The sequence below is a fragment of the Amblyraja radiata genome, chromosome 15 (assembly GCF_010909765.2).
Source record: "Amblyraja radiata isolate CabotCenter1 chromosome 15, sAmbRad1.1.pri, whole genome shotgun sequence".
NCBI lineage: Eukaryota > Metazoa > Chordata > Chondrichthyes > Rajiformes > Rajidae > Amblyraja > Amblyraja radiata.
The window spans coordinates 53,056,265-53,074,175 of NC_045970.1; the positions used below are offsets into that span (position 1 = coordinate 53,056,265).

General features: G+C 45.7%; 1 protein-coding gene across 1 annotated transcript in view; it reads left to right on the forward strand.

Annotated features, from left to right (window-relative positions):
* Positions 1 to 13,932, forward strand: part of LOC116981449 (zinc finger protein 271-like) — a 36,545-nt gene extending 22,613 nt beyond the window's left edge. Inside the window, exons 5-9 of the mRNA XM_033034503.1 lie at positions 322 to 385; positions 2,102 to 2,651; positions 2,825 to 2,939; positions 9,107 to 9,248; positions 12,418 to 13,932. Of these exons, the coding sequence (XP_032890394.1) occupies positions 322 to 385; positions 2,102 to 2,651; positions 2,825 to 2,939; positions 9,107 to 9,248; positions 12,418 to 13,505 (1,959 nt within the window). The 3' untranslated portion in view covers positions 13,506 to 13,932. The remainder of the gene's footprint in view (positions 1 to 321; positions 386 to 2,101; positions 2,652 to 2,824; positions 2,940 to 9,106; positions 9,249 to 12,417) is intronic.
* The last annotated feature ends 3,979 nt before the right edge of the window (positions 13,933 to 17,911 follow it).

Consider the following 17,911-nt stretch of genomic DNA (forward strand, 5'->3'; position numbering starts at 1 on the left):
TACTTGGTTTACATAGGTACGCATGCAGGAGCGAGATATAGATGTTTGATTTCCTGCAGACGGGCGGTGCAGCAGCCCACGCCATCATTCAGTATACATGCTGCGCCTCGTGGTTGTTCTGTAAAGAGCAGGACGGAGCAGGTTACTCTCGCCTGGTTAAGTGCTGTGATAGGTTTATCCTCCCGGTCACCATAAGCCACCGCATATTGCCTTGGGCTGCGGCAATAATCTCCCCCCTTACCAGGGTGCCACACTGTTTCTGCACTACTTGCGGTAGGGAGCATACATTGGTCCGCCAAACTATTGCGGTGTTTTGTTCAGCAAACCCAGACATTCCAGAAATTGTTTCGACACATCTTCGTAAACATCTACTTGTTTTCGAAAGGTACGGAAGGCTGTGCTGCTAATTTAGCTGACAGCGTTTTAGCTAACATGGTGTTTATGATTCTTACAATGCACACTGTGAAGCTATCCTGAACCCACAGTGGCTCAGCTGGAGGACCTGCTGCCAGATACCCAGGTTTAATCCCTACCTTGGGTCCTTTCTGTGGAGAATTTACACTTTCTCCCTGTGACAGTGTAGGTTTCCTCAGGGTGCTCTGGTTTCCTCCCACATCCCAAAGACATGCATGTTTGTGGGTTAATTGGTCTCCAGTGGAGTGAGTGGATAAGAAAGTGGGAACCTTGAACTACTGCGAACGGGTGATCGATGGTCGATGCGGACTCGGTGGGCCAAAGGGCCTTTTTCCATGCTGCATCTTTCATCTTTAAAAGTCCTCAAGAGTATAATTTTAACTTACACAATTATCAGTTACCTTAATATATGCCGAATATTGATCACTGTATCCCTCTCATTCCATGTTCTATCAGCCCGGGCAATGACTGAATTAATTTCATTCCACTGTGGAATAACAAGTCAAGTCAAGAGTCATCTATTGTCATATATCGCAAAAGGGAATAATTAAATTAGTACGTACAGCAGCACAACAGAGATGTGAACATAGTACTCAGTAGACACCATAATAAAACAAAAAGAAATTCAATAATTAAAAAGAACAAAGCAATATGGTACAAAAACAAAGCCCCAAGTGCAATCTCGACAGTTGTAGTTCGCAGTTTCATTGAATTTCACAGTGTTCAATAGCCTGAAGGGTGTTGGGAAGAAGCTGCTTCTGAACATTAACAGGCAGGAGAGACACACCATTGGGTTGCTCCTTCATTCAATAAAAACACAGATAATCCTGTGTTAATGCCACTTTCTATTTTGATCTTGAAAACTAAATCAATCCTTTGAGTATTTAGAGAAACAACATGGAAACAGGCCTTTCAGCCCACCGAGTCCATGCTGACCATCGATCACCCATGTTCACGTTTTCTTGAGAATGCTGCATTGAATTCCAATGTCTCAGATCTCTGCAGAAATCTCTCACTTTCAGTTCCAAGATTCCTTAATCAGCGATCATGCCTCTGGTGCAGGGCCTAACCAGTTTACACCATCCACCCTGTTAAATCCGCGAAGGATGTTGTATGTCTCTATAAGACATCGGAGCAGAATTGGGCCATATGTTTAAAGGGAAGCTGGTTTAAAGTAAAGCCGAGAGAAATTGCTAGACTGATCTGTTCTGAATTTCTGTTAAGTTTTTGGTGATAACTTGCGTGAACTACTTTTACAGGGTATTAGAAGAAAAAGATTTCCTGACGGGAACTTCAAATCAAGCGTCACATCAAGTTCTCATAAAGCCACTCCGTTAATCAGCACCTGCATTTCATGGGAGAGAAAACATTTGCCTGTTTTGCCCCTTGAAAATATTTCAAACATCAGCACTATGAGCAGGGTAGTGAGATTCGCATGGACCGGAGGCATGGCATGCGGAACGAGCTTTAAGCAGTAATACTGAGAGAAGAGATCCCAGCATTCACAGTGGGAGAAACTGAACACTTGCTACAGGTATGTTGATGAATTGATCCGAAAGATTACAGAGCTGGCAGTTAAAGAAAATGCAAACATTTTCCCAATCAAAGAGATATATTAGGACAGGTTGTTGACATTTGCAAAATAATAATTTGCTATCCCAGCTGAAATATTTTGCATCACTTTGAGGAGAAACTTGCTTAGTATCAAAGAAGTGGTGCACTTTTTTATTCTTGTGCTCAAACCCCTATCCCTTCCTGCAAATGGAACCGTTTCAGTATTTTAACTGCGGGATACAGTTCAAGCAATCCACTAACCTGATAACTCATCAGCAGAATGACCACGGAGAGAGACAATTCACCTGCTCAGAGAACGAGACGAGAATGACTCCCTCGTCTCAGCTGACGACGCAACTTCAAGCTCACACCAGGGAGAGACTGTTTATCTGCTCCGAGTGCAGGATGGAATTCAGTCGATTGTCCCATCTGATGAGACACCAGCAGGTTCACACCAGGGAGACGCCGTTCACCTGCAATGAGTGCGGGCGAGAATTCACACACTCGTCCAGCTTAGATTCTCACCAACGTGATCACACTGGAGAGAGGCAGTTCATCTGCACCGTGTGTGGGAAGGGATACATTCGCTCATCCCACCTGCTGAGACATAAGCGCATCCACACTGGGGAGAAGCCCTATACCTGCTCTGAGTGTGGGAAGGGATTCACTCGTTCGTTTCATCTGCGGCGACACCAACGGGTTCACACAGGGGAGAGGCAGACAGGCAGTACATCTACTTGAAATATGGGAAAGGATTTTGCCGGTCATCACACTTGCTGACACACCAGTGGGTTCACACCGGGGAGAGGACGTTCACTTGTTCCGTGTTCGGGCAGGCGTTCAACCAGTCGTCCAGTGTAATGACGCACCAGCGGGTTCACACCGGGGAGAGGCCGTTCCCCTGCACTGAATGCGGGAAGGGCTTCACGCAATCCTCCCACCTGCTGAGACACCAGCGAATTCACACTGGGTAGAAGATTTAAAAATATTGGGGCATAAAATATTTAAAAGTTGTGGGCAAGGATTCACACAATCGTCCAGCCTAGTGACTCACCACCATGATCCCACAGACGAACACCAGGCCTTAATAACACACGCCATTTCTGATTTCATTACTTCCAGGTGTCTGCCCTCCAAAAAACATCAGTCTGAAGAAGGGTCTCGAGCCAAAACGCCATCCATTCCTTCTCTCCAGAGATGTTGCCTGTCCCGCTGAGTTACTCCAGCATTTTGTGTCTACTTTTGATTCAAACCAGCATTTGCAGTTCTTTCCTACACAGCGTAAAATAAGTACCTAGATATTGCTGGTAACGATGGTTTTCCAAAAAAATGTACAAATGGAGAAACAACGTGCTGGAGTAACTCAGCGGGTCAGGCAGCATTTCCAGAGGACATGGATAGGTGATATTATGTTGTGATCCAAACCGTTTCCTATTCATGTCCTCCAGAGACACTGCCTGACCTAAGTTACACTTAGGAAGTATCCAGATAAGCAGTTGAATTGTTATGGCTCGCAAGCATTTCGTTTGGACCTCAAGGGGTCCAAATGACAATAAATTGAATTGTATTGTATTGTATTGTATGGCTCGCAAGGCCACAGAGAGTTGCCTTGATGGCCTTGGACACGATTGGCCAATAGTCTGTTCTTGTACTATATCTTCTTGCAAATGAAACATAAATAAACCAAAGGAATAGTTAGATCTCGCCGGGTGTTGAGCAGCCAGGTTGTTGTCTCTGCGTCAATGTCTGCCAGGCCCTGAGCTCCATTTGGTGGGTGGTAGAGCGGGCACTCAGAGATGACATGATGGTTCTGCTTCGCATTCACAGGATGGGCTCTGGCAGAGACCCCATCACCACATGCTGGCATTGAAACGCACAACTCCAGTACAAAGTCTGTTGAGCTTCACCCATACTCCTCTGGGGTGGTCAGACCCTGGACAGCTTTTCTCTGGTGTAGATGTAGCTATGTAATGGAGATGAGGTTGCCTTCCACTCCTGTGACCACTTGGTGGCTATCCAGTGTGCTATATGACTCCCAACATTGGGTTACAATACTTGTGGAATGTTTGTACTACAATGCTGGGGATACAGTACTATCAGGGTAGAATCCGTTACTATCTCATCTGAGAGGACTGTGCTGGTAGCCATGGGTCTGTCACCAGACAATACTCAGTAAAGTATTGGTGGGTGCAGGTCTCAGTGGTTCTGAACGTAACATCAGAGGAGTTTTTGGGGATGATTTCTAACATGTTCTACCACTGTTGCAGCACATTAGTACAGTCTTTAGTAAATTTGAAGAAATTAGGAACTCTGTCTCTGTAAATTCGAAAGCTACTTTGCCAGCAGTGGGTTGAGACGGGCAATAAATGCTGGCGTAATAAATGTGAAGATCCTGTAAAACAAATAAATATAAAAATTTGGGGACAGGCAATGAGGCAACGGAAAAGCAGATTCTGTATAAAAAGGTGAGAGCCAAGGTACTTGTGACTAAAGATATCAGTATCCATTTATGTTAAAATATATTGTAAATCTGGTGTCTACATATAAAGTTGCACATTCCTATTCTGTTCACTTTGACTACTTCACATTGTTTCCATCTTCTGGGTCAAATGTTTTTATTGTCCTGAATTGTCTGCTAAGTTTACCAAAAACTGAAGGATAGGAACGAGATCTGATTGGTGTCTGTCCTGCATCCAAGGGGAACATGGATAGGTGATGTTTCAGGTCAGGAATCTTCTCCAGTCTAATAACACAGAATTAGTGTGAACGGGTCAACGTGGACTGAGTGGGCTGAAGAGTCTGTGTCTGTGCTGCATTTGTAAATCAATCAAAGTTCAAACAATGTTAAATGTTTTCAGTACAAATCCCAGTGCCTTTTAGACCCTTAAGTGATTTAAAAATAAAACAAAATAATTGAAACATTTCTTTGGGAAAAGTGCACACGTCACCGGACTCCACACCCCTGGAAAGACATAAAAGTACTGGAGTAAAAAGTACTCAGTGGGTCAGGCAGCATCAAAATAATTGAAACATTTCTTTGGGAAAAGTGCACACGTCACCGGACTCCACACCCCTGGAAAGACATAAAAGTACTGGAGTAAAAAGTACTCAGTGGGTCAGGCAGCATCTCTGGAAGACATGGATCCGAAAGATTCCCACCCTAAATGTCACTATCCAAGTTATCTAAAATGTATCTAAGTGCTTATGTATAGTGATACCTGCACTGAACTGTATTCAAAAATGAATTGCATTGTACCTCGGTGCATGTGACAAATAAAGTACCATTGATTAAAATATTTTGTATCTTTGCTCGGTAAACCAGCATCTGCTGTTCCAGGAAAAAAGAACTGCAGATGCTGGTAAAATCGAAGGTAGACACAAAATGCTGGAGTAACTCAGCGGGTCTTACAAGGGTAATTCCCGGGATGGCGGGACTGTCATATGCTGAGAGAATGGAGCAGCTGGGCTTGTACACTCTGGAGTTTAGAAGGATGAGAGGTTATCTGACTCATTGAAACATATAAGATTGTTAAGGGCTTGGACACGCTAGAGACAGGAAACATGTTCCTGATGTTGGGGGAGACCAGAACCAGGGGCCACAGTTTAAGAATAAGGAGTAAACCATTTAGAACAGAGATGAGGAAACACTTTTTCTCACAGAGAGTGGTGAGTCTGTGGAATTCTCTGCCGCAGAGGGCGGTGGCGTCCGGTTCTCTGGATGCTTTCAAGAGAGAGCTAGATAGGGCTCTTAAAAATAGCGGAGTCAGGGGATATGGGGAGAAGGCAGGAACGGGGTACTGATTGGGGATGATCAGCCATGATCACATTGGATGGCGGTGCTGGCTCGAAGGGTCGAATGGCCTACTCCTACACCTATTGTCTGTCTGCCCCTCTCTATCTGTCCCTGTCTCTCTCTCCATCTCCCTCTGGAAAGCAGCCGCCCCCAGACCTCGCTGCAGGCTCAGCGCCGCTCTCCAGAGTGACTTTCATTGCTTTCAATTATGCGCGCGCCATTTTGAAATAACTGAATTCAATTCCACGCGGCTGATGTTTTCCGTTGCAGTTGCATTTGGCTTTCAGTCTCCCTCTCCCTCCCGCTGCTCCGTAAATGAACGAGGTGTTATGAAATATCTCCCCGATTCCACCCCCCACAATGAATGTTTTTATGGTGTGCGGGGGATGGCGTTGGCGCTCTTTGTCTGTGTCCGTGTCTGCTTTTATCGGGGACAGCGAGTTTTTTTTAATGTAATTGGGATTCCATTGTGGCGCGTCGGCGATCACCTCCCCCCATCCCACCTCCCACATGGAAAATGTTTTTTTTGTAAATTAAGCCTCTGCCCTATTTCAACCCCCACAAAGAAGCGAGGTAATCTTAGCGCTAGCTTGTACCGTTTTGGTGTACACACTCACGTAGCCAATCACCCCCACAAGGACAATTCTGGACTTTACGGAGACAATCAGTGGTTCCCTCGTGGTGGGGGTGTGGGGCAATCCCCTCCCACCCCCCCCATCACACACCCCCTACAAGGAAAATTCTGTATTTTTTTATTGTAAATTAAACCTCTCCCCTATCCCCCCCCCCCACAATGAAAACCCACACGTGGGCGGGGGGGTGAAATGCGTACCTCCCCCCCATCCGATCCCCTCACAAGGAAAGTCATTTTTATTTTGTAAATGAAACCTCTGCCCTATTCCACCCCCCACCTCCACAATGAAACGGAGAGCTCCCCCTCCATCCCACCCCCCCACAAGGAAAATCGCAATTTGTTTTAGTAAATGAACCCTCACCCCTATTCCACCCCCACCACAATGAAGAACCTCCTCCTAATGAATCCCAGATTTGCTGCTAAATGAGACTCCATTGTGACGTACCCATTCCCCCAACACAATCCGGCCTCGCGGAGCTATAAGATCTTTGGCTAGGACTATCTGAAATTGGAGAAGTCATTGTTCATACCGCTGGGGTGTAGATTACGCAAGCGAAATATGAGGTGCTGCTCCTGCGATTTGCGGTGGGAGTCACTCTGGCCATGTAGGAGGCCCAGGACAGAAAGGTCGGATTCGGAATGGGAGGGGGAGTTGAAGTGCTGAGCCACCGGCAGATCAGGTTGGTTAATACGAACTGTGCAGAGGTGTTGAGCGAAGCGATCGCCAAGCCTGTGCTTGGTGTCGCCGATGTAGAGCAGTTGACACCTAGAGTAGCGGATTCAATAGATGAGGTTGGAGGAGGTGCAGGTGAACCTCTGCCTCAAATCAGCTCCTGCCTCGACGAAAACCTGGACCCACTGCTGTTCGCTTACCGCCACAACAGAACAACGGTGGATGCAATCTTGTTGGCCCTCCACTCCGCTCTGGACCACATGGACAACAAAAACTCATATGTCAGGCTGTTATTCATTGATTACAGCTCGGCATTTAATACAATCATCCCCTCCAAGCTGGTTACCAAACTCGCAGAACTGGGTCTCTGCGCATCCCTCTGCAATTGGATCCTCGACTTCCTCATTCACAGACCACAGTCTATTCGTATTGGTGGAAATGTGTCAGACTCGATAACAATCAGCACGGGAGCACCTCAAGGCTGCATGCTCAGCCCCCTGCTGTACTCACTCTATACTCATGACTGCGTAGCCGGTCATAGTGCGAACTCCATCATCAAGTTCGCTAACGACACCACTGTTGTGGGACGTATCACTGATGGGGACGAGTCAGAGTATATAAGAGAGATCGAGCGACTGTCCATATGGTGCCAGCACAATAACCTGGCCCTCAACACCAGAAAAACCAAGGAACTGATTGTAGAAGGTACACAAAATTGCTGGAGAAACTCAGCGGGTGCAGCAGCATCTATGGAGCGAAGGAAATAGGCGACGTTTCGGGCCGAAACCCTTCTTCAGGCTGATGGGGGGTGGGGGGGAGAAGGAAGGAAAAGGGGAGGAGGAGGAGCCCGAGGGCGGGCGGATGGGAGGGTGGGAGGAGACAGCTAGAGGGTTGAGGAAGGGGAGGAGACAGCAAGGACTAGCAAAATTGGGAGAATTCAATGTTAATGCTATCCGGACGCAAGGTCCCCAGACGGAATATGAGGCGCTGTTCCTCCAATTTCCGCTGTTGCTCACAATGCCATCCGGACGCAAGGTCCCCAGACGGAATATGAGGTGCTGTTCCTCCAATTTCCGCTGTTGCTCACTGAGTTTCTCCAGCAATTTTGTGTACTGCACCCGCTGAGTTTCTCCAGCAATTTTGTGTACCTTCGATCTTCCAGCATCTGCAGTTCCTTCTTGAACTGATTGTAGACTTTTGAAGGAGTAGGATGAGGACCCACAGTCCCGTTTATATCAACGGGTCGATGGTTGAAAGGGTCAAAAGCTTCAAATTCCTGGGCGCGCACATCTCTGAAGATCTTTCCTGGTCCGAGAACACTGATACAATTATTAAGAAAGCACATCAGCGCCTCTACTTCCTGAGAAGATTACGGAGAGTCGGTATGTCAAGGAGGACTCTCGAACTACTACAGGTGCACAGTACAGAGCATGGTGACCGGTTGCATCATAGCTTGGTTCGGCAACTTGAGCGGCCAAGAGTGGAAAAGACTACAAAAATTTGTAACCACTGCCCAGTCCATCATCGGCTCTGACCTCCCTACCATCGAGGGGATGGTACCATCGAGGGGATCTACCGAGCCGCTGCCTCAAAAAGGCTGCCAGCATCATCAAGGACCCACACCATCCTGGCCACTCACTCATCTGCATTCAGGTAGAAGGTACAGGAGCCTGAAATCTGCAACATCCAGGTTCAGGGCTACTAAACTCAACATACAAAACTCTGAACATTAATAGCCCATTGCACTTTATCTGTTTATTTATTTATGTGTGTATATATATATATTCAATGGTATATGGGCACAGTAATCTGTATTTATGCTTACTATATTCTGTTGTGCTGAATGACAATAAACTCTCTTGAATCTTGACTCAAGAAGTCGTCAGTCTGAAGCAAAGTGGAGCTCTATAATCTTTGGTCTGAAGGGTCTCGACCCGAAACGTCACCCATTCCTTCTATCCATTGAAAGCTGCCAGTCCCGCTGAATTACGCCAACATATAGTGTCTTTGCAGGATCCTGCAACCATTCTGCCCAAAGATCCTGCCTCCCGCCCGCTATCCTTTCAAGTGCCGGGAGGGACTGAACGGATTACTTCCTGCACCCGGCACAGGAAATGACGCCCCAAACATGCGCACTTGCTATAGGAATAATCGGCACAAAAGCTTCGAGAAGCCTGGCAGTAGGTAGGAGTGCTGGAGGTTATTTACACTGAACTCGGGGAAAGCAACACACCCCTAGATGGATTTGGGTAGGGATGGGAGAACGGGTAGGAATTCCGGAAACCGTTAGGACGATCCAGGTGTTTGAGAAGGAACTGCAGATGCTGCAAAATCGAAGGTAGACAAAAGTGCTGGAGAAACTCAGCGGATGCGGCAGCATCAAGGAGCGAAGGAAATAGGCAACGTTTCGGGCCGAAACCATTCTTCAGACCAAAGATCCTATAGCGGAATCTTTGCTTCAGACTGATGTAGGATGGGGGGGCGGGAAGAAGAAAGGAAGAGGAGGAGCTCTATAAATGCTGCCGCACCCGCTGAGTTACTCCAGCACTTTTGTCTGAGGCGATCCACGTGCCTACTCTCTCTCTCTCTCTCTCTCTCTCTCTCTCCCTCTCCCCCCCCCCCCCCCCCCCCCCCCACAGCGTTCCGTGGAAGCGCTCCCCATCCCGGGCTTCGGGAGGCCCGACCCGGGGTACGACGCATGCGCGCCACAGCCACCGTGGTAAAATGGAGCATATTCCGGCGCGCTAGGTTTATGGGTAATGAGGCGGCCATTGAATCCACCGACATCTTTGTTCAGCCACATACAGCGCAGTAGCAGACCGTTCGGCCCCGTATCCTTGACGAACACGATGTCAGGTTGAAGTGCTGCAAATAGGATAGGCAGATGATGGATTAACTCAGCGGGTCAGTTTAGTTTACTTTATTGTCAGCTGTACTGAGGTACAGTGAAAAGCTTTTATTGCGTTCTAATCAGTTAGCGGAAAGACAATACATGATAACAATGATCCATTCGCAGTGTACAGATACATGATAAGAGAATTTAACAAAATTATGGTTAAAGTAAGAAATGTTGCTATAGGAGTAGAGATTTAAAGATGTGGAACGAATGTAATGTGTGATTGCAGATCTGCAATCTTCAAAATTTCTCCACAAGGTTAAAGGTTATTAAGATGTTGAGCAAATTGCGACAGGAAGTTTATGAAGTTGGGTTACATAAGCCATGTGAGAACAGATTAGAGAGCTAAGCTATGATTTGAGATCTCATTTCTATTGTAAAGTTATTCTGATCCCAGACGGCGCAGCTGGTAGACCTGCTGCCTCGCAGCGGCAGAAACCTGGGTTCGATCCCGACCTTGGGTGATTTCTGTAGGGAGTTTGCACTTTCTCCCTGTGACATTGTGGGTTTCCTCAGGGTACTCCTGGTTTCATCCCACATTCAAAAGACATGCAGGGTTCTAGGTTAATTGATCCCTCGTGTGCAGTGAGTGGATGAGAAAATGGGGTAACATTGAACAAGTGCAAACGGGTGATCAATAGGCGGCACAGACTCAGTTGGCCAAAGGACCTATTTCTATGCTGCATCTCTAATTTCCAATACAATTTAAAATCATGTAATTATCAATTACCTTTATATGTGCTGTATATTGATCACTGTAACCCTTACATGTTCAAGTTCTATCTGCCCTGGCCACCACTGCATTCATTTCATTCCACTGTGGAATAACAAAAGTCAAGTCAAGAGTTTTCAATTGTCATTTATCCCAAAAGGCAACAATCAAATTGTTGCTTGCAGCACCACAACAGTTTGCAGTTTGGAGTTTTGATGAAGTTCATAGTGTTTAATAGCTTAAAGGTTGTTGGGAAGAAGCTGCTCCTGAACATTAACAGACAGGAGAGATACACATTTGGGTTGCTCCTCCATGCAACAAAATCAGATAATCTATTTTCTAGTTTGATCCTGAAAACTATAAATCAAACCCTTGAGTATTTAGAGATACAACATGGAAACAGGCCCTTCTGCCCAAGGAGTCCATGCTAACCATCGATCACCCATGTTCAAGTTTTTTTGTGAATGGTGCAATGAATTTCAATATCTCACACCTCTGATTGTAAAAACTGCTAATTTTCAGGTCCAAAATGCTTTAATCTGAGATCATGCCTCATCCAGAAGAACCAGTTGACACCATCTACCCTGTTAAATCCACTCAGGATGTTCTATGTCTCCGTAAGACATGAAAGCTGAATTAGGCTCCTTGCTATTGAGGGAGTGCAGCATAGGATCACCAGTTTAATACCGGGATGGCTGGACTGACATATAATGAAAGAATGAATCAACTGGGCTTATATTCACTGGAATATAGAAGGATGAGACGGGATCTTATAGAAACATATAACATAATTAAGGGTTTGGACAGGCTAGATGCAGGAAAAATGTTCCCGATGTTGGGGGAGTCCAGAACCAGGGGTCACAGTTTAACAATAAGGGTAGGCCATTTAGGACTGAGATGAGGAAAAACTTTTCACCCAGAGAGCTGTGAATCTGTGGAATTCTTTGCCACAGAAGGCAGTGGGGGCCAATTCATTAGATGTATTCCAGAGAGAGATGGATATAGCTCTTGAGACTAACAGAATCAAGGGAATACGGGGAGAAGCAGGAACGGGGGCAGGAATGGTGGATGTTTATGTTGACTTTTATGTAGTTGTGTGTCTTGTTGCTTTTTTTTATTATGGCTGTATGGTAATTTGTATATCACTGTACCTTAATTGGTACACGTGACAATAAAAGACCTTTGAAACCTTTGATTCTGGATGATGAACCAGATCATATTGAATGGCTGGCTCCAAGGGCCGATGGCCTACTCCTGCAACTGTTTTCTGTTTCTCAGACGATGTATTTAAAGGGAAGCTGAAGGAAGTAAAGGCGAGTGAAAATTACTAGACTGATCTGTTCTGAATTTCTGTTACGTTCTTGGTATAACTTGCATGAACTACTTTTACAGGGAAAAAGGATTTCCTGACGAGAACTTCAAATCAAGCATCACATCAAGTTCACACAAAGTCACTCAGTTCATCAGGACCTGCATTTCATGGGAGAGAAAACATTTGCCTGTTTAGCAGGGCAGTGAGATTCGCATCAAGCGGAGGCATGGCACAGAAATGCTTGTGGAACGAGTTTTAAACCGTTACACCACTGGAAACTCTCAGCATTCACAGTGCGAGAAACTGAACACTTGCTCCAAGTATGTTGATGAGTTGATCAGAAAGACCACAGAGTTTGGCAGTTAAAGGATGGGCAAATATTTTCCCAATCATTGTGAATTATTATTACAGGTTGTTCTCCACATTGAGGAGAAACTTGCTTAGTATTGGAGAAGTGGTACACTTATTTATTCTTGTGCTCAAACCCCTATTGCTTTCTGCAAATGGAGCCATTTCAGTATTCTAACTGCGGGATACAGGTCAAGCATTCCAGTACCCAGGTAACACATCAGCAGAATTACAATAAGGAGAGGTCATTCACCTACTCGGAGAACGGATTCGCTCACCCATCTCCGCTGATGACACAACATCAAGCTCACATCAGGGAGAGGCCGTTTATCTGCTCCGAGTGCGGGAAGGGATTCAGTCGATCGTCTCATCTGTTGAGACACCAGCAGGTTCACACCGGGGAGAGGCCGTTCACTTGCTCCGAGTGCGGGAAAGCATTCACCCAGTCGTCCAATTTGGTGACACACCAGCGAATTCACACCGGGGAGAGACCGTTCATCTGCTCCATGTGCGGGAAGGGATTCACCTTATTATCCAGTTTGATTACGCACCACCGAGTTCACACCGGGGAGAGGCCATTCATCTGCACTGAGTGCGGGCGAGGATTCACACAGTCGTCCAGCCTAATGACTCACCAGCGCATTCACACTGGAGAGAGGCAATTCATCTGTTCTGTGTGTGGGATGGAATTCACTCGCTCGTTTCACCTGCTGAAACATCAGCGAATCCACACTGGGGAGAGGCCCTACACCTGCACTGAGTGTGGGAAGGGATTCACTTGTTCATCCTATCTACGGAGCCACCAGCGGGTTCACACGGGGGAGCAGCCATACATCTGTCCCAAATGCGGGAAGGGATTCACGCAATCCTCTAACCTGATGATACACCAGCGAGTTCACACTGGAGAGAGGCCCTTCGCCTGCTCTATGTGCGGAAAAAGATTTCCAGATTCCTCTTACTTGGTGAGACACCAGCGGATTCACACCGGAGAGAGGCCGTACATCTGCACCGAGTGTGGGAAGGGGTTCACTCAGTCATCGTCCCTTGCCAGGCACCATCGAGTCCACACCGGAGAGAAGCCATTCATCTGCTCCCAGTGTGGGAAAGGATTCGCTCTGTCTTCCCACCTGCTGACACACCAACAAATTCACACTGGGGAGCAGATTTAAAAATACTAGGGTATAAAATATTATATCAATGTGGCTGCTGAGACTCCAATTATGTTTCCCAATTGTTGTTAATCATGCCCAGAATAATTTCCTAGTTATTGGGCAGACTTCAGGTTTATTTCTGTTGATGCTAAGAACCCCTGTAGTTGGGTAGTGTAATACAGGTACGCGCCGGCTTGCATAAAAGGCGACTTGTGTAAACAAACACTTACATAACCAATTCTTTGTGCCCACTGATGCCCATCTGGTCCCCGCGGCAGAGCTCCCACCTGGTTACCTAGTTGGATTTGCACATGCGCAGTATCACTTCTATTTCCGAGTTACATACAATCTGACTTATGCAAATGTCTGCAGGACATAACCCTTATGTGAGTTGGGCAGCGTCTGTATTATAGATGTACGATAAATAAATTAGTTATGTTGTAAACATGCTGTACAGTAATTCCTGAATTTATGCAAAGCGTTTGTTCCAGGGAAATTATTTTTTTAAGGGAAAGTTGGTAAATTGGAAAGGCTGAGTTAAATTCATCTGGATATTTTGGTGCAGTGTAGTCTTACAGAGGAGAGAGAGAGAGAGAGAGAGAGTCGCACTGTTCATTGTGAAGAAAAATTGGTACATAAAGCAAAGACTCGTATCCAAAGAGTCAATGATATTATAGCAAAAGTTTCTAAATAAAATGTTCATCATTTAGGAATTGCTGTACATCAAGCTCTGGCTGTCCCTAACATGTAGAACACAAAGTCAGGTAATTCAGCCCAGCTGGCCCAGTCACTTTCTATGCTCCACAACAGCCTCTCATCCCACTCTGCTGGAAAATTATTGCATTTCTCTCACCTTAACGTTCATTCAGCTTCCCTTTAACGACATCCTTGTTGCACAACATTCTGCTTGAAGGATGGTCCCACCTACGCAGGTCTCCAAATCTGTTCATTTTGCCGTTCAATATACTGGAACCCTGGCCCAAAGCACAAAGGAGAACTGACTGTCGCATTTGGTATTATTCCAGGATGCACATTTTCTCATGAAACCAAGTGGCTACAGGGTCAGGAGCTGGTAATCCTTGGAGGCAACCCCATTAAAGGCGCAGCCCCTGACTTCCGCAGGTGGGGGGGGGGGGGGGGGGGGGGATGGTGACCAGCAGGTGTGCTGTGGAGGCTGCAGCTAAAGTCTACAGTCTCTTGCTATCGCCCAGCCGAAGACCAGGGCCAACCAAAACCAGGCCCAGAGCAAAGACCCAGGAAGCAGGTCAGGCCTGGACCAATCTTCTTTAAATTCAAATCCAGTTTTGAAGAAAGGCCCCAAACCAAAACATCACTTATCCACGTTTTCTTGAGACACTGCATGACTTACTGAACTACTCCAGCACTTGTGTTTTCTCCAGCATGGTTCTGGTGGATACAGATCTGCACCTTTATCAAAGATGAGGCATAGCAAAGTTGGTGTAGATAGTAAAAAAACCTTTCCCCATAGAAAAGATGTCTGAAACCAGAAGTCAAAGATTTGGGGAAGGGGCAGGAGATTTTGGACAGGATGTTGGGAAGAACCTTTTCACCCTGGGGTGATTGATACTGGAATGCAGAAGGTGCTGGAGACAGATACACTGTCAGCCTAAAATAAGTACCTAGATATTACTGGCACGGATGGTTTTCCAAAGAAATTTACAAACCAAGATACAAAGTGCTGGAGTAACTCAGCGGGTCAGGCAACATCTCTGGAGGACATAGTTAGGAGACGTTTCGTGCTGATCCATAACGTTTCCTATTCATGTCCTCCAGAGATGTGCCTGACCTGCTAAGTTATATATAAGAAATATCTAGATAAGCACTTGCATTGTTAACGCACTTGAGGCTATGAACAGGGATTAGTAGAGATAGCTGCTAAATGTTGGCCTTGAACACGGTTGACCAATAGTCTGTTCTTGTACTATATGACTCCCAACAATGAGTTGCAATACTGGTCGAACGTTTGCATTACAACACTGGGGATACAGTACTGGAGGGCACAATCTGTTTATATCTAGATTAGTTTGAGATACAGCCCTTCAGCCCACTGAGAACACGCCGACAAGCAATCCATGCATCTAATACCGAGGTCTGTGCTGGCAGGCATGGGTCTGTCACCAGTTAATGCAGGGTAAAGTAGGTTGGGTGCAGGTCTCAGTGGTTCTGAATACAATGTCAGAGGGTTTTTGGGGAAGATACAAACATGTTTCACCACTATTGCACCACATTGGTGCAGTGTTTAGGAGATTTTGAAGAAATAAGCATCTCTAAAGCCATTTTGCCAGCTGCGGGTAGAGATGGGCAATAAATGCTGGCCTTGCCAGCATTGCGCAGATCTTGAAAAACGGTAGGATTGAAGTTGGAGTGGTGTAGATTGCAGGGATTGCTCAGATCCTGAAAAACAAATAAATGTAAAAATAAGGGGATAGGCAAGGAGGCAACGGAGAAGATTTTGTATGAAAAGGTGAGAGCTAAGGTACTTGAGACAAAAAATATCAGTATCCAGTTATGTTAAATTGTAAAGGAGTTCTGCACAAAAAGTTGCTCATTACTATTTTGTTCACTTTGACTACTTCAAATTGTTTCCATCTTCTAGATCAAATGTTTTTTTTTTACAATAGACAATAGGTGCAGGAGTAGGCCATTCGGCCCTTCGAACCAGCACCTCCATTCAATATAATCATGACTGATCATCCACAATCAGCACCCCGTTCCTGCCTTCTCGCCATATCTCCTGACTCCACTATCTTTAAGCGGTCTATCTAACTCTCTCTTGAAAACATCAAAGGCAGAGAATTCCACAGATTTACAATTCGTTGGGTAAAAAAGATTTTCCTCATCTCTGTTCTAAATGGCCTACCCCTTATTCTTAAACTGTGGCCCCTGATTCTGGACTCCCCCAACATCGAGAACATGTTTCCTGCCTCTAACGTGTCCAGTCCCTTAATAATCTTATGTTTCAATAAGATCCCCTCTCATCCTTCTAAATTCCAGAGTATGTCCTGAAATGTCTGCTAAGTTTACCACAAACTGAAGGGTAGGGACGAGATCTGATTTGGGGTCTGTCTAGGATATTTACCAACTCTCAAATCTCAGAGAAAAGCCAATGCAATTTAAAAATCTTGCTCCTAGTCCTTTTCAACCTTGAACAATGTAACCTATAAAAGGGTGGTGAGCTGCCACAACAGGAACTTTAAAAGGGAGCCTTTTTTGTACTGAACTGTGTCAGAGACCAGAGAAGTGAGAACCAGGTAGGATTGAAATTGGAGTGGTTTAGATTGCAACGGATAATAAGAAAATAGTGGCAGGAGTAGAATTTGCAGAACCTGTCTTTTTTAGTGATTCAACTTACAAAACACTGGAAACACAAGATATTACTAATGCTAGTTTACAAGAGAAAGACTAAATGCTGGAGTAAGTCAGCAGGTCAGGCAGCATCCTAGGAAAACATGGATAGGTGATGTTTCGCACCAGGAACGAGTCCAATAATACAGAATTAGTGTGAACGAGTCGGTGTGGGCTGAAGAGCCTGTTTCCATGGTATATTTTTAAATCAATCAAAGTTTAAACAATGTTAAGAAATGTTAGCAGTACAAATCCCAGTGCCTTTTAGAACCTTACATTATATTAAAAAATAAAGAACATGATTTAAACATTCCTTTGGGACGAGCACGTCAATCTCCTGACCCCAGACCCCAGACCCGCTCGGAAAGACACAAATGTACTGGAGTAAATCAGTGTGTCAGGCTGCATTTTGGAAGACATGGATAAGAAGGATCCCCACCTTAAACGCACTATCAATGTTCTCTCGCGATGCTGCCTGACCATTGAGGTACTTCAGTATGATGCCACACGGCATTAGGTCGGCCCGATGTGCCGCAGTCATACCGGACAACAGGCCTGGCTCGCTGCCGCAGAACACCTGCCCGCTCCGTGGATCGGAGAGGGACGGAGGATTGATAAGCAGACCGGCTATGGGAGGGAGACATGGATCAGAAGGATTCCCACCCTGAATGTCACTATCCGAGTTAACTAAGATGTATCTAAGTGCTTATGTGTATAAGCTAAGTGCTAAGATGTATCTAAGTGTATAGTGATACCTGTACTGAACTGTATACAACAATGAATTGCATTGTGCCTCGGTACATGTGACAACTAAAGTACCATTGATTAAAGTACTTTGTGCATTTCCTCGGTAAACCTGCATCTGCTATTCCAGAAGGTAGACAAAAATGCTGGGGAAACTCAGCGGGTGAGGCAGCATCTATGGAGCGAAGGAAGTAGGCAACGTTTCGGGTCGAAACCCTTCTTCAGACTCAAGGTCTGCCTACTTTGAAGATTCCTCAAGGTCTGCTATTCCAGACCCGTCTCCATCCTCTCGTTGACGCACGTGATCTGGACCA